At 34.0% G+C, this 22,131-nt stretch overlaps 3 protein-coding genes and 1 pseudogene across 4 annotated transcripts; 2 read left to right on the top strand and 2 right to left on the bottom strand.

Annotated features, from left to right (window-relative positions):
- Positions 1–53: 53 nt before the first annotated feature.
- LOC110656740 (uncharacterized) lies at positions 54–887 on the bottom strand. The gene has a single exon (XM_021813662.2). It carries the CDS (start codon positions 683–685, stop codon positions 86–88), a length of 600 nt encoding a protein of 199 aa, XP_021669354.2. The 5' UTR covers positions 686–887; the 3' UTR covers positions 54–85.
- Positions 888–3,447: 2,560 nt separating this feature from the next.
- On the top strand, positions 3,448–5,165 carry LOC110656741 (probable transcription factor At3g04930). The gene has a single exon (XM_021813663.2). It carries the CDS (start codon positions 3,692–3,694, stop codon positions 4,895–4,897), a length of 1,206 nt encoding a protein of 401 aa, XP_021669355.1. The 5' UTR covers positions 3,448–3,691; the 3' UTR covers positions 4,898–5,165.
- A 2,499-nt stretch (positions 5,166–7,664) lies between these two features.
- LOC110656742 (protein transport protein SEC24 C) lies at positions 7,665–20,566 on the top strand. Of its 2 annotated transcripts, none has more exons than XM_058146752.1 (25): positions 7,665–7,927; positions 8,017–8,973; positions 9,315–9,545; positions 9,690–9,764; positions 9,957–10,055; positions 10,449–10,560; positions 10,994–11,121; positions 11,285–11,404; positions 11,661–11,741; positions 12,413–12,490; positions 12,646–12,738; positions 13,862–13,916; positions 14,711–14,787; positions 15,122–15,193; positions 15,330–15,413; positions 16,078–16,197; positions 16,307–16,375; positions 16,792–16,869; positions 17,219–17,357; positions 17,646–17,810; positions 18,210–18,355; positions 18,441–18,620; positions 18,914–18,990; positions 19,104–19,135; positions 20,019–20,566. In XM_058146752.1, exons 2-25 carry the CDS (start codon positions 8,152–8,154, stop codon positions 20,129–20,131), a joined length of 3,246 nt encoding a protein of 1,081 aa, XP_058002735.1. In that variant the 5' UTR covers positions 7,665–7,927; positions 8,017–8,151; the 3' UTR covers positions 20,132–20,566. The 2 variants fall into 2 exon arrangements, with proteins under 2 accessions (XP_058002735.1, XP_058002734.1); XM_058146751.1 differs by having other exon boundaries at positions 7,666–7,927; positions 18,902–18,990.
- LOC110656744 (guanosine deaminase-like) lies at positions 20,539–22,043 on the bottom strand (annotated as a pseudogene).
- Between the last annotated feature and the right edge of the window lie 88 nt (positions 22,044–22,131).

The following is a 22,131-nucleotide window of genomic DNA, read 5'->3' as shown; positions in this document are numbered from 1 at the left end:
ACTTCTAAAAATATTAATCTATTTGCAAGTATCAATAAACTACACACGATACATAAAACCAAAATATCTTCTCCATTGCCATACATTATTGCAGAAAGTACCCTGACAAGAACAAAACAAAAAACAACAATAAGCTACCATATATCAAAATAGCCTTTTGCCCAGAAGTAAGCGAGTTGCCTCCAAGCCCATATTGCTGGTTTTGTGCAAAACCAGCGATCTCCACACTCTTACTTTCGAAGAAACTCTTTGCAGCCCCACAAGTACAACACCTCCAGTCCTCAGGCAACTTGTCAAACGGCAATCCTGGTGGAATTGGGTATGAGGGGTCGCCAACAGCCTCATCATATTTGTAACCACAAGACCTGCACTCATAGATCCCAGTATTCAACACTGCAAACTTCTCTTCTAACCTCCGCTGGTCAAATTTCGGTTCCAAATCTTGAGGGGGTGATTCTGCAGCAGAAGGTAATTCTGCTGCTGATGGTATTGGTGGATTACTTGGTTGGTTTGTAGCAGGTGGTTTGTCTTCTTTAGAGACATCAACTGAGCGAATAATAAAATGGGTCTTTAGAGGTTTATGGAGAGAGATGAACGATAGTTTGCAGAAATGGGCAGTGGGTTTTGGAGGAGGGACTTGGGAAATGTGGAAGGAGAAAGTTGGTCTTGTAGTTGCAGAAGCCATCAGTGGCGTTAGTATCTAAAGGCTCCTTTTAATGAGCTATACTAGGTAGCTATGGTAATGGTAGGTTGTGCTTGTGTTGATGAGTTTCTGGGTGGAGGAGAAATGACTGGGATCCATCATCCATGGAAGGGCATATGCTGTCTTTGAAAGGGAGATGGATAAGGTGGGGGAAGTGCCAAATAATGGGCTAATGGGCTAAGGGTGTGGTCTTGGAGTTGCGTTTTGTCAAGCTCTGAGCCTTTATATATATATATGCATTTCACATAATTCAGTCCAAGGGTTAATTTGTTCGCATTAAATCGGCTTATTAAAAGATAAATTAACTATTAAAGAAAAATATTTTTTCTATTTATAAAAATTAAATACTAAATATTTATTGGTATTTTAATTTAACCTTGAAAAGAATTATAAAATGGTGATTGAAGGTAAGAGTTTGTTTCACAGAATGACTTATAAGTAGAGGGTGAATAAAATAAATAAAAATAATTATAATCAAAAGGGCAAAGAAATGGATTATAATGGTTATGGTCAAATGGTAATAATTTTCTTTTGGTTAAGTCAACTTCTATTTGAGCAATTTGAGCATTTAACTTTTTTAATTTTTGATTCTATTTGCTCAAATTGATAATATCATAGATAAAATTTTTGTCAAAGAATGGGATATAAATAAAGTTTAATTTGAGATAAGTAATCAATTAATAATGAGTTGCACAGTACCAATACCATCTTCAAACATTATTATCAAGCTAGCTTCATCTTCTTCGTCCTTTTCCTTTGATCCAATTAATCTCATCTCTTTTCTATCTCTATTAGCTTCCTGTAGACAAACTTTAATCTCTAAAATAAATAATTTAGTTAAAATTTCACACATTTCTAATTACGCACAAGTTGAAAAATCCCTTTTTCCTCTAATAAGTTCATATAATATTTACAGGCACTCTGAATTTTTTACTAGAAGCATTAGAATTATCATTTTTTTTAGAAGAATAATTACCAAAGAATATGTTCAGACTTCACATCTAAATCAGTATACTCTTAAATCTATAATTACAGAATAATATGTAATTCTTGAAATTCTTCCAGCTTTTATCGATATATGAATATTCTCATATTTATTATGGAGTTGTTTGCTTTATTCTCAACAGACGAGGCAAATACTAATGAATGATCTCATAGCAGATAAGATCATAATAAAAAAACATCATAATAAAAAAATTGATCTTTTCTTTTTTTTTTTTTTCCTCTAAAAAATGATTATTACAATCATTTGTGGAGCAAACAAAAGTATCCAAGTCTAAAATAAATCCGTGGACGTTGGTTGTCGTATATTACAATGACAAGCAAACGACATGTAAATATGTAACCAATAATCCATGTTTTAAGCAAACGACAATGACTACTTGTTTTAAAAAATGGAAATTTACGTAACATATTATTAAAATGAAAGAATTATTATTTATGTTTTTATATTTTAATAAAATTAATTAATTAATTAATTTTTTTATTTTTAAAAATATGTGATTTAGTTTATTTATTTTTAGTTTGTGAATTGTTTAGCTTTTTATTAATTTCTATAATAGTTAATATTTGTCTTAATTTATAAATTGAGTAAATTATTTTATAAGCTCTAAGAATATGTCGACTTATTTATTTATAATAATTTTTAAATTTATAATTAAAAAAATAAATTAAAGATTCAATTTTTATTTTGATACTTATAAATTAGTTTAATTAAATATTTTATATTATTTTTATTTAATTTTTAAAATTTTATTTGATATATTTTTTATTTTTTTAATAATACATGTATTTATAAGTTATTTTTTATTAAATACATTAAATATTTATTAGTCACTGATAAATACTTTAATAGAATACGTAATTACTTAAAATTTTAAATGCTTATAAGTAATAAGTGTTTATAAGTTCAATTTAATTTATAAATATTAAATGTTTATAAGTTAATTTTTATAAATTAAAAGTGTATTTGTTTTAATTTATAAATTAATTAAAGTAGTTTACAATCTCTAAAAATAAATTAACATGTTCATTTATAATAATTTTAAGACTTATAAATTGAATTTATAAGTTAAAAAAAAAAAGCTGATGATCCAATTTTTTATTTTGATACTTATAAATTAGTTTGATTAATATTTTATTATTATGTTCATTTAATTTTTAAAATTTCATTACAAATCTAATTTAATATTTTTATTAGTTATTTTAATAGTAAATATACTTATAAATTATTTTTTATCAAACACATAACTATTTATCAGTCACTTATAAGTACTTTAATTAAATACATAATCACTTAAAATTTTAAATACTTATAAATTTAAATTAACTAATTTTCATAAATTAAATAAAATACTCTTTAAGCTAAATATTTTCTTAGTCAAAAGTGATAATAGTTATTGATAAAGATATTATTTAAATTATAGGGCTGAAAATTGAATTTAAAAAATTAATTTAAAATAATAAAATTAATTAAATAATTTATAAATTAAAATGATATATCTAATTTTATATGAAAATAAAATTAATAAATATTAAATTAAATATTTATATTAAAATTTTTATAAAATTAATTAAAAAATATATAATTAATATAATTTAATAATTATTAAATTTATTTTTATATCGTGCTCAGATTAAAAAATAAAATAATATATATTTTTTAAAGTATGGAAAACGTTAAGAATGTAAAAGATTAAATATATATATATATATTTTAAATTCACAAACGAAATGTGAAATTACTCTAATTTATTGGAAAAGGCAGAAGAAAGGGTTTGAAGACACGCGCTATGAAAAGAGCGTGGGTCGTCTATTCTCCTAGGAAACTCTTCACAACCAAACCCACCCAACACGCAAGAAGAAGAAACCAACGAATCCTCGTGAACCCCTAACGCACCCGCCCTACCTTAGCCTTTAGCCTCCCTCCCTCCCTCCCCCAAAAATTAACGCTTTTCTCCCCTCCTATTTCTCTCTCTTACATTTTTCATGGCCTCCGAGCAGGACGACACCGTTTTTGGCCACGACCTCGACGACGATGACGACGACGAAGAATCCTCCCAGTCTCAAGATGACGACGATGATCTTGAGAACGACGATGTCATAGTTGGAAACGACGACGTTCTTGCTGACGAGGAAGACGAAGTAGACCTCAACTCTGTTTCCCCTTCTACCTCCTCTCCTGCTACCGTCCCTGTTGCTGTCCCCTCCTCCTCTGTCGTCACCGTCGCTGTTCCCAACGGAGGTGATCCTCCCTCTGCTTCCGTGGAGTCCGCTCCTGACTCCAAGCGTCAACGCGTTGAAACTATGCGGGTTATCCACCAGCGAGAAGAGAAAAAACCGCAACCGCAGCCGCAACAAATGGATGAATCGAGGCGGCTTTTTCAACGATTATGGACGGATGAAGACGAAATAGTGGTCCTCCAAGGGTTTCTCGACTACACGACACAGCGTGGAAGCAGCCACTACGACACCGCTTTGTTCTACGACCAAATCAAATCGAAGCTTCAGCTCGATTTCAACAAGAACCAGCTGGTTGAGAAACTACGCCGTTTGAAGAAGAAGTACCGCAATGTCCTCAACAAAATCAGCTCAGGTAAGGACTTCTCTTTCAAGAGCCCTCATGATCAGGCTAGTTTCGAGATTTCGCGTAAGATTTGGAGCTCCACCGGTAAAATCGGTGTCGAAGATGGTAATTTGGATGATGAGGAAGGAAACCCTAACCCCCCTAATTTCAATGATGCTGAAGTTAAAATTGAGGATCACAAGTCCACGCCCAGGTCACGTAAACGGTCGCGATCACGGTCATGTGCTGCAGCTCCTTCCGGTGTTAAAGTTGACGATAAGCGTGTATCAAGCGAGGCTAATAATGACAGCAACAATACCAATAACGTCATTAATAATAATAATCAAAACGTTTCGGTTTTGATTGAGGAGACGGTAAGGAGTTGCTTGTCGCCCTTGTTTAAGGAGCTGTTGAGTAATTTTATGGCTGTAGGGCCTTGTACTGGGAGAGGAATTGGCGGGTTGGCGATGAATGCAATGCCTTTGAGTTTTGGAGGAGGAGAGTTGATGGTAGATGAGAAATGGAGGAAGCAGCAAATACTGGAGTTGGAGGTGTACTCCAAGAGGTTGGAGTTGGTTCAGGACCAGATTAAAGCACAATTAGAGGAGTTGCGGTCCATGGGTGGATAGCTGATGATGGATTTTTTGGAGTAAGTTTTCATCTCACAAACAATTTTCATCTCACAAACAAGATTTCTTCTTGGTCTCTTATGCTTATTTGGGGAGTAACTGCAATTTTTCTTTTCTTCTTTTTTTTTTTTGTTTTTTTTTTTTTTGGGGTGTTGTGGGTGTGGTTCCGGAGGGGGAACTTGGGTGTTATCTTTGTCTTTTTGTTTATTATATAACAGTTGTTGAATAATGATTTACTAATTTATTTAGCGGTGGATAGTTTGTTCTACCTGTAGATATGGCTTGATGCATAGATTGGAACGACTCTTAGAATAAAGACAGTTTTATCTCAATACAAGCATTTATTTGTTCTCAATATTATGTAATCTGGTTTTTGGGATTGATTCCTGATTCATTGTTCTGTTAAAAGTTTCAATCTTTAATTAAATTTATATTGGTTTGACTGTATTGTAGGGTTCACTGTTAGCTAGGTGAGTATTGACAATTTGTGGGGATTCCTCACTTCTGCTGTGATACATTTTTATGGTTGTATGGAACTCGGTGATGGTTAATTTAGGGATGAGGGGGTTTATTTTTTCCTTTTCTCACACAACTTCTAGGCTAATTTCCAAAACCTATTTGTTCTGTATGTGAGATTTTATTGTTACACTGGTGAAATGTGGTTGTAGACAGACATCCTTTGCCTGAAATGAAACTTGAAAAGAGAGGAGAGTGAGCAATTGGATTTTGGATATATGGATTGCTCTCTCCTTTATTTGTTGGTTTTGAGTGCTTGTTGTATCATGAGAAGAGCTGGTGGAGGTGGGGTTATGCAAATTGTACACCTAATTTCAACTCGTCTAAATCTTGAACTTGATGGACTTAGCTGCATCATTCCTTGTGTATTGTGTTGATTATTCCTAAGATTTTAATACCAAGGCCATGTTTTTTGTTTATTGTGCGTCACTAAAGAGCAGACCAGGTTTGTGCTGTGGATTCTTTCCTCTGGTATATCTTATGATTCAGTTTTGAATCTGAACCATATCTCCTTGTGACCTGTTCTGTTCTGAAGCTCAGGCCGGTACATCGTGTTGGATATTTTTCAGCTAGAATTTGAATTTCAATACTGGCCTGCGATCTGATGTCCAATTGTTATGCTTATCTTGTGCTTGGCGTAACATCTGATATCATTAATGTTTTCCTTTGTTTGGCAACGGACCCCACATTCTGCAATGATAATCATGCCATGTTTGTTGACTTCGCCTTGCTACTTGATATGGTAATTTTGTGATGTTTTTAAATAATCGATGCTTGCTGGAATTGATTTTTTCTTCTATATAAAAATGTATGTTCATCATTTAAGCTATCTTCTATATATCACTCCTGTTATTGAAGTTGAGGGAACCTACATTTGGAAGCAAAACTTGTAAAATAGTGGAAAGTGTTGCAAGTGTTACAAAATCAGCAGATACTTGGGATGAAACAAAGGTCCTCAGGAGAGTAACCCACGCTAATCAATGCTTAAAATTGACACCCTTTGTTTGCTAAACCGGAATTGGGGGATGCTAGATCTGACCGTTGGAAGAGGCGAAATCCTCTTTCACGGTCCTGAGGAATCATCATTGGGGTTTTAAATCAGATGGAGTTGCTTTTTCAATTGATTTTCTCATGTACGCACACATGGGGCTGGCTTCTTGGAAAGTTTTGTTTTGCCTTTTCAATGTGGAAACTTTATTGATAGGAAAAAATATTTATTAATATTTTAAAATTTATTATTATTGTTGATAACAAATTCAATCAGTACGCCCTGATGAAATTAAGCCTTTGAAAAGCTTAAACTATGAAATGGTATGCTATTAATATATGTCTCTAATTCAAAAAACATTAAATATTAAGGATATACTTACAATGAGAAAATAGATAGCAAGGGGAATATTATTTGACAACATATTCTCGATAATATATATATATATATATATATATATATATATATATATATATATATATATATATATTTCTTTTTGGATTGGTTTTAATTGTCATTCAGATTTACTATTTTATAATTTGAAAATTAAGGACTTATTTAATATTACTGTTAAAAGAAAATTATCTTTTTAAATATATTAGTAAGATAATATTAAAAATAATTTAAAATTAAATTTAATAAATTTTAATTATAAAAATATTAAAATAATAAAATAATTTTTTTTAATAATATTTAAAATAATATTTTTTATTTAAAAAAGCAATTTAAAATTTCTAAACTTAATGCGAAATCGGTACTAAATCTAAAAAAACAAATTTCTTTCCATATTTTTTACAAACGGTGTGAATTAGTAAATAACATTCAATCATTAATTGACTTGCAATTTTATAATTTTAGTGAAATTAACAGATATTAATATAATATTATAAAGGAAAAAATTTATTGCTGATATTTGACTAAAAAATTAAATAGATATTTTTAACTTTTATATTGTAAAAAAAATGCTAAAATATATATTACACTTTTATGATTAAATTATAATTTTCATCATTATATTTTATGTACAAATAAATATAATTAAAATATAACATTAAGATGAATTGAAAGTTGAAAACAATTAAGAATATTAAAATATAATTCCATTAATATCATATCAAATTTTTTTCAATAAAATAAAGAAGAAAATTGTTGCTGATTTGTCTGGAAATGCTGACTTGGCAAATTCTGAATGAAAAAGACAATACTAGGTTTCAGTATTCCACTGAAACTTGGACGCAAATGCATGGTTGAATTCTATATACAAATTTTGTTAAAAGGAGAAGAGAAGAAAGTTTTCACAATAACTGTCTTTCTTCTCTCTGTTAAAACATTAAAGGGCCCGCCCTTCTTCAGCTTCTCAAATATCTCTCTGTCTGAGCCCCACCTTGGATCTTCCTCTGATCCCAAAACCCTTATTTTTAATTCTCTCTCCAAAACCCATATCAAAATTCTCTTAGATCCATTCCCCTGGTCATTCACTCTCACAGATCCAGTCTTCTCGATCCCTTCTTCTTTCCTCTGTGCAGGTTTTTGGTTGATTGGTTCATCTATCTCGCAATTCGATTTGAATGTATGCATTTATATGAATTTTGGTTGAATTGCTTTCATTTTACAGGTATGTTTTATTCGTTGATGCATAGATTTAGAGTTGATCCTGTTCATCGGATATTTTTTGAGGAATAGATATTGTGGGCGTGATTGCTGGAGATTAAGTGAGTTGAGATTTTGGGTTTATTTTGGTTAATTGAGAATGGCAGCTCCTGTGCCTCCAGGGGCACCTAGGCAACAACCACCGCCACCTGATTATAACCCTAATTATCAGCAGAATCCCAATTCATTATCTGATAATTTGCAAAATCTGAGCCTTAATCGGCCCCCTTTGATGCCCAATTCAGCTCCCAGGCCATCACCATTTCTACCGCCTCCATTTCCTTCCTCAGCTCCTTCTCCACCATTGTCCCGCCCAGGCCCACCGCCTCCTGGTGCATTTCCTAGACCCTCCCTGCCTCCATCAGGGTCCCCACCACCTACATTGCCCCCAAATGGGGGTCCAGCTAGACCAACTGGCCCGCCTTTTAGTCAGCCTTCCCCTTTTGTGTCCAGACCACCTTCTGCAGGCAATGGTGTGGTTATGGGCCCTTCCTCTGGGGCACCATCTCATGGATCACTTGCACCACGGCTGGGTGCTCACCCAAGTCCTATTGCATCTTCCACTACACCTTCATCTGTACCCCCTTCAGTCTCAACGGGTGGTTTAGTCAGTAACGGGCCACCTGCACCACCTTTCCTTGGAGGGCCACGGTTTCCTCCATCTGGCAGTGCACCACAGCAACCACTGATGGGTCCTCTGACAATTGGGGGAGCTCGGGTACCTCCTCAAGCACCAAGCATGCGTCCCTTAATGGGGAGTTCTGGGATCAGTGCTCAACAACGGCCTCCATTTTCAGCAGCACATCAAGGGACACCATCATCTTCAGCACCACTGCAAGGAATGCCATCATTTTCTGCACCACCTCAAGCGATGTCACCACCTGTAGGTTTTCCTTTTGGACAACAGATGCAAAACCAGCCAGTAAGTCTAAGAAGATTACAATATGCATTGATTGGAATTTTGTCCTGTTTTAAGATAGTTCACCACTTTAGTGTTTTTCTACTTGCTTGAATGTTTGAATAAAAGGTTTCTTTTTTCAATTTAGGTAGATTGAAATCAAAGCATGGAATTAGAGTGTGATCTTTTATTTGAGATTATATTAATTCAGATGCAAACATAAGGCTGCTCTTTGCTTTGGATCAATAGTAGAAAAATTGTTAACCTCATTTGAATTTCTAAATAAATCTTGCACGATAACTCATATGTATTGCTTCTCTTTTCAAATGAAGATTCTGGATTCTAAATTTCGTGGATACGTTTAGGTGGCTCCAACTCCAATTCCTGGTTCTGCACAACCTCCCACAATGTTTGGAATGCCACCACCCCCACCATTACCAAATCAAACGACTGCTATATCTCCTGTTGTTGGACAAACAGGAGGTTCTTTGGCAGGATCATCAAAGATTGATCCCAATCAAATTCCACGACCTGTACCAGGTTCCTCTGTTATCCTGCATGATACTCGTCAGGGAAATCAAGCTAACCCCCCTCCGGTATTTAATCCTGCGTGATTTGTTGTTGTCTTTTCTCTTCTTTTCTTCCTCAAATTCACTTGCAGTTTTGTATATTGCTGCAAAGTTGTTTATTTGAATAATGATTTATCATTTCCTTTTCTAATTGTTTGTGTTATTGTAAAGCCTGCTACAAGTGATTATATTGTTAGAGACACTGGGAATTGCAGTCCACGCTACATGAGGTGCACAATCAATCAGGTTGCAGCCAACATTTAAATTGCCTTTGGCAGCAGTTTTTGTGGTTAATTATAAGCTATTAGATCATTTTACCCCCATAGGGATTTTTTTTTTAATTTTAATTATTGATCAATTTCTTAGCCGACTCCAGCCAGTTTAAGATTAAGGCTTAGTTTTTGTTGTTGTTGATCAATTTATTCACTGCATTTTCAGATCCCATGCACTGTTGATCTTCTGACAACATCCGGCATGCAGCTGGCTTTGTTGGTCCAACCTTTGGCCCTTCCTCATCCATCTGAAGAGCCTATCCAGGTAACTCAAGATTTCTTTCTTAACTAATCTCTGTGTGTGAGTGTGTGCCTCTGTCTCTTAATTTTTCTGTTTAGTTTCCCGAAGCAAGTATTTTGTTTGTTTCTTGGTGAAACATAAATTAAATTATTTTCCTTTTTTTCTGTTGGAAAAAGAAAGGAGTGGGGGGGGGAGGGTTCATTTATTTCTAATTGATCCATTGAAGCTTCATTTCTCCAAAAAATAATTAACTCTCTCATCTTTTCATAAATTTTTGATCACCCTTCCTATATTATAGTCAATTGCTAACTTTTCCATAGAGTTTTTGACCCTTTACTTAAGAAAAACCCAACTGTTGCATTTACTTTTTGACTGTTTTTCCGATTAAAAACTTCTGGGATTAATTTGTGGTTGTAGCTTGTGGATTTTGGAGAAAGTGGTCCTGTTCGCTGTTCTCGTTGCAAAGGCTACATAAATCCTTTCATGAAGTTCATTGATCAAGGAAGGCGGTTCATCTGTAATTTGTGCGGTCAGTATATTATAGTTTATTTATTGTGTTTATTTGGATTTCTCTTGTAGTTTTTGATAATTATGATTTGGATGGTATAAGGAGCAGTAAACTATTAGGATTAAATGTAGATGTCACCTTTATGGCCCTTTGCTTGATTACATGAAAATAATTGCATATTATATGGTTTACAGTTAGGTTTCGTAATTGTCAGAACTTTTGAAGAGTTCTATTGCATACTTCATTTATGATTGAAGTTTTAAGGTTTGACATAAACCTCCTGTTGTTTGTTTTTATTGGTGTTATAGATCTTCTGATGGCAGATGTTGCTTCTTGGAACATATGCAATTGAGCATTTTATTGATTTCCATAGGTTGCCAGTTTTTTGTATTACATTCCCTGAATATGTTGGCAAGACAGTGACGTAACAGCTTCTTCCCTTTCTTTTTTCCAGGTTTTACTGATGAGACTCCCCGTGATTATCACTGCAATCTGGGGCCAGATGGTAGGCGCAGGGATGCTGATGAAAGGCCCGAGCTATGCAGGGGAACTGTTGAATTTGTTGCCACGAAAGAGTATATGGTCTGTTACCGTATAAAATTTGCTGTGTTACAGAAGGGCATTTGTTTTCCCATTACTGTTTCTGTATCTTTCTATATCTTTATTGGATTCTTATGGGAAAATCCAGTTTATGCTGCTTATTTCTCACATTATTTTCTTGTATGGTTCACTGTATGTATCCCAGGTGCGTGATCCGATGCCAGCGGTGTATTTCTTCCTTATTGATGTATCCATGAATGCAATACAAACTGGCGCAACTGCTGCAGCTTGCAGTTCAATCAATCAAGTTATTGCTGATCTTCCAGTGAGTTTTATGTCCATTTTACTGGATTTTGTACCATGTAATCCACAACTGTTTATTGGACTGTTTTGAACTGCATCCTTCCCTGGCATTCTGTTTTTTGATGGACTCACTGGTTTCTTTTCTCCTCTCCCTATCATCCATGCTTTGTATTGAGAATTTAATTTTGCTCTTATTTCTGGGTGTACATTGATTTAGAAAACAGAAGACTGTTTTATTATATATTGATTATCATTTATCAATGAACTTGTGTTTGCAGGAAGGACCCAGGACAATGGTGGGAATTGCAACATTTGATTCTACAATTCATTTTTACAATTTGAAACGTGCATTACAGCAGGTTTTATTCCTTCTTCAGAATTTTATATCATTTGCTTGACCAGTGTCATTTTTCTTTTGTTATACGTATATGTGCATGTCTGTACAGTAATAATCAAAGAGAATAATGCAAGTCAATATCTGATATTCTGCTTTCTGCTGTGTTTACAAGTCCATTAGTAATTTGATAAGTATGCACTCTTCTCAAATGAGCAATAAGTTGCTCTGCTATCTGTTTGCTTCTCAGTATTGATCTCTGATTTGTAAGTTCTGGTTCTACTTTATACTGTTTTTTAATGAATTGTGATGCATCAAAAAAAAATTATAGATGTGTTTATCAAAATGTTCAAATTACCATCTAGGCTACGTGACAACTGATACATAAAATAGAAGTCATAATTACCATTAATACAGATATAGCTTTTCCATAGAGGCGAATGTTGCTAATTGTGCAACCATTATGCCTATATCTTAAATGTGAGTTGTTGACTTATTAGGGTGGGCTTCTAATGTGGTTGCACTTAGAATGCTTCTTTCTTGCTTGTTATTTATCTGTGCACACACACACACACACACACACACACACACACATGCACACATATGTATTTGCATAAATGCAAGAACTAAAAAAATTTCAGTGGATGAACTGGAAAAAATTTAGAAGCTCATTTGACTTTTGTCATATTTTTACAGCCATTGATGCTTATTGTTCCTGATATACTAGATGTCTATACTCCTCTGCAAACTGATGTTATTGTTCCGCTTTCTGAGGTTAGTTATCTCATTTTGGTGCCTTCTGCGGTTATAAAAAATCTTTCAATGTTGGTGAGACAGTATTAGAATAATTATTTATAAGTTATAGGTTAAACTATTTTGAGGAATTCACAATTTTTTTAAAAAATTATTTTTGTTTTATGTGGATATAGTGTCGTCAACATTTAGAGGTATTACTGGAAAGTATTCCAAGCATGTTTCAGAATAGTAGAACAGCTGAATCTGCATTTGGTGCTGCAATCAAGGTATGTTGTCTTGTATAAGATGTAAATGCTATACATGATGCATTTATTATTATAGTTAAAAGCCCATGGAATTTTGAAGTGGAGTGAGATATGACTGTTGAACCTCAGCATTGCATATATATCTTATGCTTAGCAGAAGCCCATCTCTTGTGGAGAGTTTGAAATTTTGTGTCTATACTGGACCTTTCATGTGAATTATGTGTAATGCATTAACAAAGAAAACATATGCATGCAGTCACATGGTGATGATGGAGAATATTTAATGTAGTTTTTGTGGTCTATTAGGTTTCTTGCTTTCTTTTGAATTTTTGGATTAGTCTAATAACTTATGGCTAATAAAGGGGAAAAAGTAGAAATCAAAAGCAAAATATAGATTTTTTTGCCAAAAAAAAGTTTTATTAATTGAAAATGAATTTTCAATCCAATAAATTCTAATACATCTTCCAATAAAGTATATATGAGATCTCGATTATTTGGTGGGCATATTTTCCGGTGCTCAACTTGGAATTTAATGCAAAGATTCTTGTAATTATTTACGTGTGGTATTCTTGTAATTATTTATGTGTGGTATTAATATGCTTGTGTTGGAAAGACTGAGCATGGATCTCTGTGTATTTTTTTCATTCTTAGAGCAGAGTATTAAAGGATAAGGAATCATTCTGATGTTCTTTGAGAATAGGCTGTTTTCATGCCATGCGTGTTTGCACACATATTCATGTAATTTATTTGTTGAGACATATTTGGATAGGTGAAATGGTAAACTGATAAATTGTTGAGATAAATTTGGCCACCAACAGTTCATGTTGTTGTATTGATGTATTTGAGGATGTGATTTTTGATGTGTTTCTGCTTTGGGAGCCAAAACATGAATGCATCAACGTAACGACTGAATAGAGTAGATGGCATTTTGCATACTATGTGTTTTATGATCTTTGGTGAAGAAAGGGCTTGGTAAATAGATACATTTTACCCTCTGTTCTTTTACTGCTGTTCTGGTGTATAGATGTTAGACTGGGAAATTCTAGTGTTGTACATTCACAATTTCATGTTCGTACTCTCCTTCATGGGCATAGATTTAAAAACTCAAAGTATCTGCTTTCAAAATCCTTTTTGCCCCTCTCAGGCAGTTTTTTTGGCAATGAAGAGCACTGGAGGGAAGCTTTTGGTATTTCAATCAGGTAAGCTCAAGAACTCATTTCTTTCTTTGGTGTTGGCATATTTAAATGTATGATTGTTGCTAGACTTGTTCATGTTGGAATGCGTATCAATGTATCAATCATATATCAATCCTTTGTACTTTTGTGGTAATCATGTATGTTACATATGTATTTTGTGCATATATGTGTATGTGCATGCTTACACACCAAATTTAAGAACAACAGTGCTTTTATACTTGATTTATGCTCCTTCTGATGCTTTTAGGTTTTGATTTTATACTTGTAAGTTTGGTTAGTTAGATGTATGAAAGAGATAATGGTATGTTATGTAAACATCAATGCTGAAATTTTGTTTGTGGCCTACAACCTCACTGTTGGTTGTTGGTTCTCTATACAACCCATAAGCAATGCTTAGGGTTAGGTCAAGGATATCAGGATGAAAGATGTGAAAGTAAAAAAGAAAAAAAGAAAGCAAAAGGGTTCAACTTGATTCGTGTCTGATAGTTAAAGTGTAGAAATAAGTTGAGAGACTGAATTTGGACTCAATCTAGCAAGAACAAGACCTTGGCCTCCCTAGTGGCTGCAGCTTGTGAAATTTCGAGCATTCATTTTGTGCATCTTTGTTCTGTATGAATTGTATGTATTGTTTTTCTAAACATTTCTTTCTTTTTGGTTACTTGGCCGGTGTAGCAATTTGGACATTTTGCTTGGTACTTCTGTTTTGTGGGTTCTTTAACTTTTTCTTGGAACCTACCTAAACTCTGGAAATGGAGTTAATCTGGCAGAGCATACTGATTAGTTTTCTTTCTCTTCAGTGTTGCCATCAGTTGGCATTGGAGCTCTTTCAGCTAGAGAGGCTGAGGGAAGAAGTAACATTTCTGCTGGGGAGAAGGTATGAAATGTCTTATATATATATTCTGCGATCTTCTCTTAGTTAACGAAAGATTTTGTGTTCTTATTGTCCAAGTTGAGATGCATTTATTTAAGATGAGAGCTAATTTGTATTATCTTCTGTGTGCATATGGAGGAGTTAGATAATAGTAGATTTGTCCAACTTACAGATTCCTGCCTTTGAATAACCTACTGTATCTGATTACTATGAATTGCCAAGTTCTTTAGGTTTATTTGTTATTTATATTCTACTAAAAGTGAACTGAATTACTGAAGAAGCAATCCCAATGCAAGACTAACCTTGTGGTATTGGTGTTAACTGTTTTGTTGTTTAGGAGGCCCACAAATTACTCCAACCAGCAGACAAAACTTTGAAGGAACTGGCAATTGAATTTGCTGAGTTTCAGGTGACCTCTTTAATTAATTTTATTCTCTTTTAAATGATCATAATCTAGATATCAGTTGAGATCTGGCTGGCAGTATAGCTTGCTTGTCTGATTTATTTGAGCCTTACTTTCTACTTCTTTGTGATATGTATTCCAGGTCTGTGTTGATGTATTTATCACTACCCAGACATATGTGGACATTGCGTCTATCTCTGTCATCCCAAAAACAACTGGAGGACAGGTAATTAAATATTTGATTTCTAAGTGGTGTTGGCTAGAAATGATGTCCACTGTTAGTCCTCCAAGTGCCAATCCCACATCTTAATAGTCCTTTGCAATGAAAATAACATGGGAATTAGAGTATTTTTTTACTATCCTCGTTAGAAGTGGCAAGCCTTTTGGAAATAAGTGCCAATTGTGCTGAATTGCTGCTGGATGTGTAAAGTTGAACTAACCTTTAGGATATTAAAAAACTTGCAAGTTATCAATCAATAGCGGCCAGGAACTTCAATACATTTTCTTTTTAAATTTTGCTACCTTGAGTGTGTGGTGCTTTAGTCATCTGAGTGATTTTCTAAGAACTTAATGAGTTTCAATGCAGATCCTTTTGCTAGTTTCTCAGGATACTAATGTATTCCTTGTTGCATATTATGAATAATTTTACTAGTTTATCTTTATCATTAATGTATATTTGCTTGAACTTATGTTTTCAATCTTACGTATATCATTGCATTTGCAATTAACATTGTGCCACTATCTAATGTAAAATATAATATAATGAATTTGGACCTAATGATTGTATCCAGTCAATGGGACATCTTTTTTCCATACTGGTTATAATTTTCTTCTTTGGGCAGTTGGTTTATTTGAAGTTTCGACTTTAAATGTCTTACACTCTCTTCCAGGTTTATTATTATTATCCCTTCTCGGCTCTTTCTGATCCTGCAAAGCTTTACAATGATCTTAGATGGAATGTCACAAGGCCTCAAGGTTTTGAGGCAGTGATGCGTGTGAGATGCAGCCAGGTAATCCCTTTTGTGTTCCATAATATTTGATTTCTTCTAGAAATTTTTGGGTTTATAATTGTAAAACTTGCAAAATACTCATAAGTTGATTAGGTTTCTTTCTTTTTAGGGTATTCAAGTTCAACAATACCATGGAAACTTTTGTAAACGCATTCCAACAGATGTTGATCTACCTGGGGTTTGTATTCCTTTTCGCAAAATAAATGTTTTTATTGTGTTAGTAATTGATGCTTAACTTGATTGTATTGAGTTGTAAAACTCTCTTATTCATCATCTTTGGATGATCTCATAATTGCTTTGTTCTTTAAATTTGGGAATCAAACTGCATTTAAAATCATATTCATAGTGCAAAGTGCTTGAACCTGAAAAGTGGCCAGAAACTTCTCCCATGTACAAGTTACTGGGTACATAGAAGAATAATAATTTGTACAAATTTTTTTTGCTGATCTCTTAGAAGCTGATTGATGGCATATAGTCTATTTTACTAAAGTTCTATTACTGTTGTTTTATTATTGTTGTTGTTTTTTCTCATGGTTTCTTTTAGCAAATTGATTACTTTCTAGTTTGTTCTGATAATCCTTTCTTTCTTTGCAGATTGACTGTGATAAAACTATAATGGTGACGTTGAAACATGATGACAAATTGCAGGATGGCACAGAGTGTGCCTTTCAGGTTTATCATATTTCTTGAATCTGATATGGTTTTTAATCCTTGTGTGGCCCATTTACTCATCGGTCCCTCTTTTGTGAAACTGGAACACTGATTCTCTAATTGCAGCACTTGCAATTTTATGTTCTTCTCATGACTTTTTGTCCCACTCAATTAAGCATCAATTGACAGTCAACCAAGATTGTAATGTAAATGCAAGTTTAAGTTTTTAATTGCTGCAATTAGAAAATCAAAGTTCTCTTGTTATAGTGGAGAAATTTGGAGAGTTTATGATGTGATTAGTCTTATAATATATTGTAGAGAAAATAATTCTTGCAACCTTATGTTTGTACTGTTTGTTTTCATTGCTCAGTGTGCCCTTCTTTACACCACGGTGTATGGCCAAAGAAGAATTCGTGTCACAACATTATCATTGCCATGCACAAATAATTTAAGTAATTTGTTCCGCATGGCTGATTTGGACACTCAATTTGTATGCTTCTTGAAGCAAGGTATATATCACTTGTTTTTATTTGTTGTCTTGGTTTTACTGCCAGTGGTTCTGTTTTGCTTATTTTCAATCTCTGAGTTTGACCAATCATTTATGTCATTCACATCTAAATGCTTATAAATGAGGATATGATATGCTTTCCAACACAGATTAGCTTTCTGTATTGTGTGCTATGACTATTTCATTATGGTTGTGATGTTCTTTTCTTGAAGCTTTTAGAGAATGTTATCATTATTTGTTTTTATTTAAAGAAGACTGACACTTTTCTTTAATGCAATTTATTTTGTAGCGGCAAATGAGATTCCTTCTACCCCACCATTGAATCTCCGGGAACAAGTTACAAATTTTTGTATAAACATTTTGCTTTCATATCGTAAATTTTGTGCGACAGTATCATCATCAGGACAACTTATTCTTCCAGAAGCACTTAAACTTCTACCTCTATACACCCTTGGTAAATACTTTCTGCATATTGATTTGTGCTTATTCATCAAATGTTTTATGCAGTAACTGCAGATATTTATTATGCACTTGCTCTTTCATGCTGTGCAAATGTTTCATTAGTATAATATGTTGTATGGGCCTTGTAGACCTGGGAATGCAGCAAATTTCTATACTTAAATATGCAAGTTTCAAATATCAAAGAGAAATCGTATGATTAAAAGTGGGGAAAGTTGGACAACTGATTGTGTTTGGTTAAATCAATACTTTTCTTAATTATATTTCTAGTTTTCAGTTAAGGCTGTTTTAATTAAATTTAGAAGATATTTTGTATTTTATCATTTTGGTGTGCGGGTATTTTTTGTTACTATTAAAACCATTTCCCTTTTTTGGTTCTTTTTTTTCTTTTCAGCATTGATTAAAAGCACAGGACTGCGAATTGATGGGAGAGTAGATGATCGGTCCTTTTGGATTACTTATGTTTCCTCAGTTTCTACCCCTTCTGCAATTCCACTAGTGCACCCAAGGATGATTGCTATCCATGACCTTGATACACAGGCATGATTTATCTCATTTTGCTTTGTAAATGATGCTACTTTAAATTTGGTCCTAAATCCTGTGGTGTCTTTCTACTGGTTGACAGGAAGGAAATGAATCTCTTATTCCCCATTCAATCCCTCTTTCTAGTGATCATGTGAGTGATGATGGAATTTTTCTCCTTGAGAATGGTCAAGAAGGTTTAATGTACATTGGGAGCTCAGTTGATTCAAACATCTTGCAACAGCTGTTTGGCATTTCCTCTGTTGATGAAATCAGGACCCAGGTAATCTAATTTCATCCTTTTTGAAGTTCTTATTGTTAGTTCTATGTTGAAAAATTCTGTATCCAAGCCTCATACATGATGCATAATAATACTTTAGGGATTTAGCTATATCATGTGCTACAAAATGGGCGTAGGTAGGTGATACTGCCAGATATGTTGACAACTGGATATAGTCTAGTATAATTTGTCATTTACAGAGCCCTATTAGTGTTTTTATTGAAGAGAGCTTCCATTCAAAAGTTCTTTTTTCCTTATTGTACAGCTAATATTTTTTTTCTCAGTTTTTCCTGCAGCAATATGACAATCCATTATCAAAGAAGTTAAATGATGTCACAAATGAGATACGGCGCCGAAGATGTTCTTACCTGCGGTATAACAGATTTTTCGTTAGCTATTTCCATTATGACAAATATTATCATGACATCTTTGATTAATGCTAGTTGGATGTATTATGCTTCATCTAATTTAATTATTCTCTTGCAGCTTAAAATTGTGCAAGAAAGGAGATCCATCAGGTCTGTTTCTTGGAACTTCCCTTGTATACATTAGGGAATGATTGTTATGCTAGACAATTGTCTCATGTTAGAATAAACCAAAACAGACCAGATCATTCCCCTTCACATAACTAACATAATCCTTTTTGTTCTTTCCCTCATTCACATAATTACGTCTTAAAGGAGGGCAAATATCTATTACATTAGATATTTGCCCTGTCAAAAAGTAACTGCACATCCATTTACTGAGGTTTGCCTTTCTCTGAAAATTGGACCTTCCACGCTATTATTTCAGATACAACTAGCTGTCTTTATGTATTTTTATATATATATTTATAAATGTTGTTTGAAATTGGACCATTGCATTTTAAACATTGATGATCCTTTTCTGTGACTATACATTAATAGTCTTGAATTGTAAGTTAGTTTCTTCTCCTTTTCTTCCAACTGCTGATGTTGGAATACCCGTGCACACTTGCAAATTAGAAAAATGATTCAGTGATGTGCCCACATCCACAGAGAGTCGCATGTGTTTTTACTGTGAAGGACAAACTAACGAGTGTTTATTTAGAGTTGCTTTAGTTTTCCTTTTATAAGTAGGAACAGGGGACATTCGCAATTACATTTATCCCCTTTGCTTAGAAGTGCCCCAGGAATGGAGGGTTTATAGGTGGTAACAGCTTTTACATTGTTTCTGTTAACCTGGCTTGTACTGTTAAACCTGAATAATTGGAGTCCAGTACAAACCAGAAAAAATACATCAGCTAAGAGGCTTGAGAAATTTCATCTGTGCTGCATCACAGTGTTTTTCATAGTATATACATCATTCTATTTTGAACACTAAGGGTGTGCATATAATGTGTTGATTGAATTGATAAAGTTTGACCATTACTTCCGTACTCAGGACTGTCATTTTTTTCGTGTTTGATCGAAGACAAAGTTCCAACTGGTGGTCTTTCTTATGTTGAGTTTCTGGTGCATGTCCATCGGCAAATTCAAATGAAAATGTCTTCATAATTTTGTGCTTCTTCAGTTGAGTCTACAAGATTTGACGCAGAACTGGATTTCAAAGAAAAGAACAAAGGGTTCTATGATTGAATATGATCTCTGGAGACAGCAACACCCTTTATTTATTTGTATAAAACAAATTTTGCCATTAGAGTTTGTTAGTATGGTTCTATATTCACAGCTGTGAATGGTGTAATAAGGTACAAAGCTTTCATTGTCCGTCCCTTCTCTGCTTTGTTGTTTTACTCCTTCCTCATCCTTCCTTGGTTCTTTTTCTTCTCTTGCTCCCATGACTACTGTAAGAATCTGTACACCTGTTGAACTTGTTTCCTAGTTGGCTATACTTGTTAGTATGGTTTCTATACGAGGGTTTTGAGGAGAAAAATCACTACAAGAATCCCCACAATGGAGGGGAATAAAGGTAAAACAATATTTGTATTTTTATACTCATTTTGTTGGATGTGTACATTTTACTGAGAACAGCCGCATGTTGTCCTAAATTATTAACCCACAGTTTCTACACTGTGTCAATTGATAACATGATTGAAGCTATTCTATGTTCTCCAGTTAGGTGAATATCCTTTTACGTGAATGCTTGCTACTTGCACGAGTACCAAGAGAAAACCCAAGATTTTCTCAAATGTTGATAGAAGGGGACTGTGATGCACACTTGTTTGGCATTTTATGATAAAGAAGATGACCAATTTTGGCGCATGCATCCATAAATTTCTATACGATCAACAATCAGTACATGGTAAACTTGGACTTTTGTCTTCTCAAATACTTGTTCTGCAATAACAGCACAACTTACGTCAGCTTTCTTTATCTCCAAATTAGCCTTCTGATAATACCCAGTTCCTCGTAAAGCATCTGCAATGAAATCATCAAACCCGATAGCTATAGCTGCTTCAGCTTTGGCTCCATAAACGAGCCTCTGTTGCAAAGTAGCAAAAACACAAAGATATCTGAAACCTAAAAGAAATCTGATTACATTAAAAATCCCATTACCTTGATTCTTGAAAGATGGATGGCACCAAAGCACATTGGACATGGCTCGCAAGAAGCATATATTTCACAATCTGAGAGCTCGATTCGTTTAAGCTTCTTGCATGCCTGGGAACAAGATACATTTTAAGATTAGAACCTATGGCAAGAACGAACTACTAAGCAATTGCACACCAACAGTTAGCAACCTAACCTCTCTAACTGCTGTAACTTCAGCATGAGCAGTAGGATCGGTGTTTTTAAGAACCATGTTGTGGCAACTTACACTATTTCATCACTGCGAACAACAACGGCACCGAATGGTCCTCCATGTCCACATTCAACACCCTTGTATTCTTCTTCAACTGCTTTTGTTAAGAATTTGTGGTCTCTGTCCTGAACAGCTGGTTGAACAATCACTAAACAGATTAGTTCAATAACTACTAAAATCCATAAACAGACCTAATTAATTGTACTTATTTAGAAAAAAAAATTAACAAAATTGGCATTACTTTCTTGATGACCAGCAAATGCAGATGCTATAGAGAGAGTCCCATCTGTACCTTCCACCACTATTGAACAAAGTTTTCATCAAAGGATAAAATTATTAGACCTATAATTGGTCACTTCCATAGCAATTAGCAGGTGATGGATTTGTAAATTAAGGGCTGTATGAAGAGTGGGTTTTCTTTATTTTTAGGCGAACAGAAACTGAAATAATCAAGAACAGAAAAATACACAAAACCATGTAATTATAATCTGAACCTGCACCTAACAATGACAAGAAACATATAAACACACTTAGGAGAGTGAATACAGAAGTCTTAATTACAGTACAAGAAATAATCAAGAAAATGATATATCAAAACTGAAAATTAAAATCATAAGGTGCCATCAATAGAGTACAATACAAAGCAAACACAACAGATAATAGGAAACTGACCCTTAGCATCCTCCGTGGTCAAAGAAGAGAAGTTCTCAAAGAAATAGGGTGGAAAGAGAAAAGATAAAGAGGAAACAAGAGG

This window comes from Hevea brasiliensis, chromosome 5 (genome assembly GCF_030052815.1).
Source record: "Hevea brasiliensis isolate MT/VB/25A 57/8 chromosome 5, ASM3005281v1, whole genome shotgun sequence".
In the NCBI taxonomy this organism is placed as follows: domain Eukaryota; kingdom Viridiplantae; phylum Streptophyta; class Magnoliopsida; order Malpighiales; family Euphorbiaceae; genus Hevea; species Hevea brasiliensis.
The sequence above is the reverse complement of the archived record's forward strand: the minus strand, read 5'-3'. Positions and strand labels throughout refer to the sequence as shown.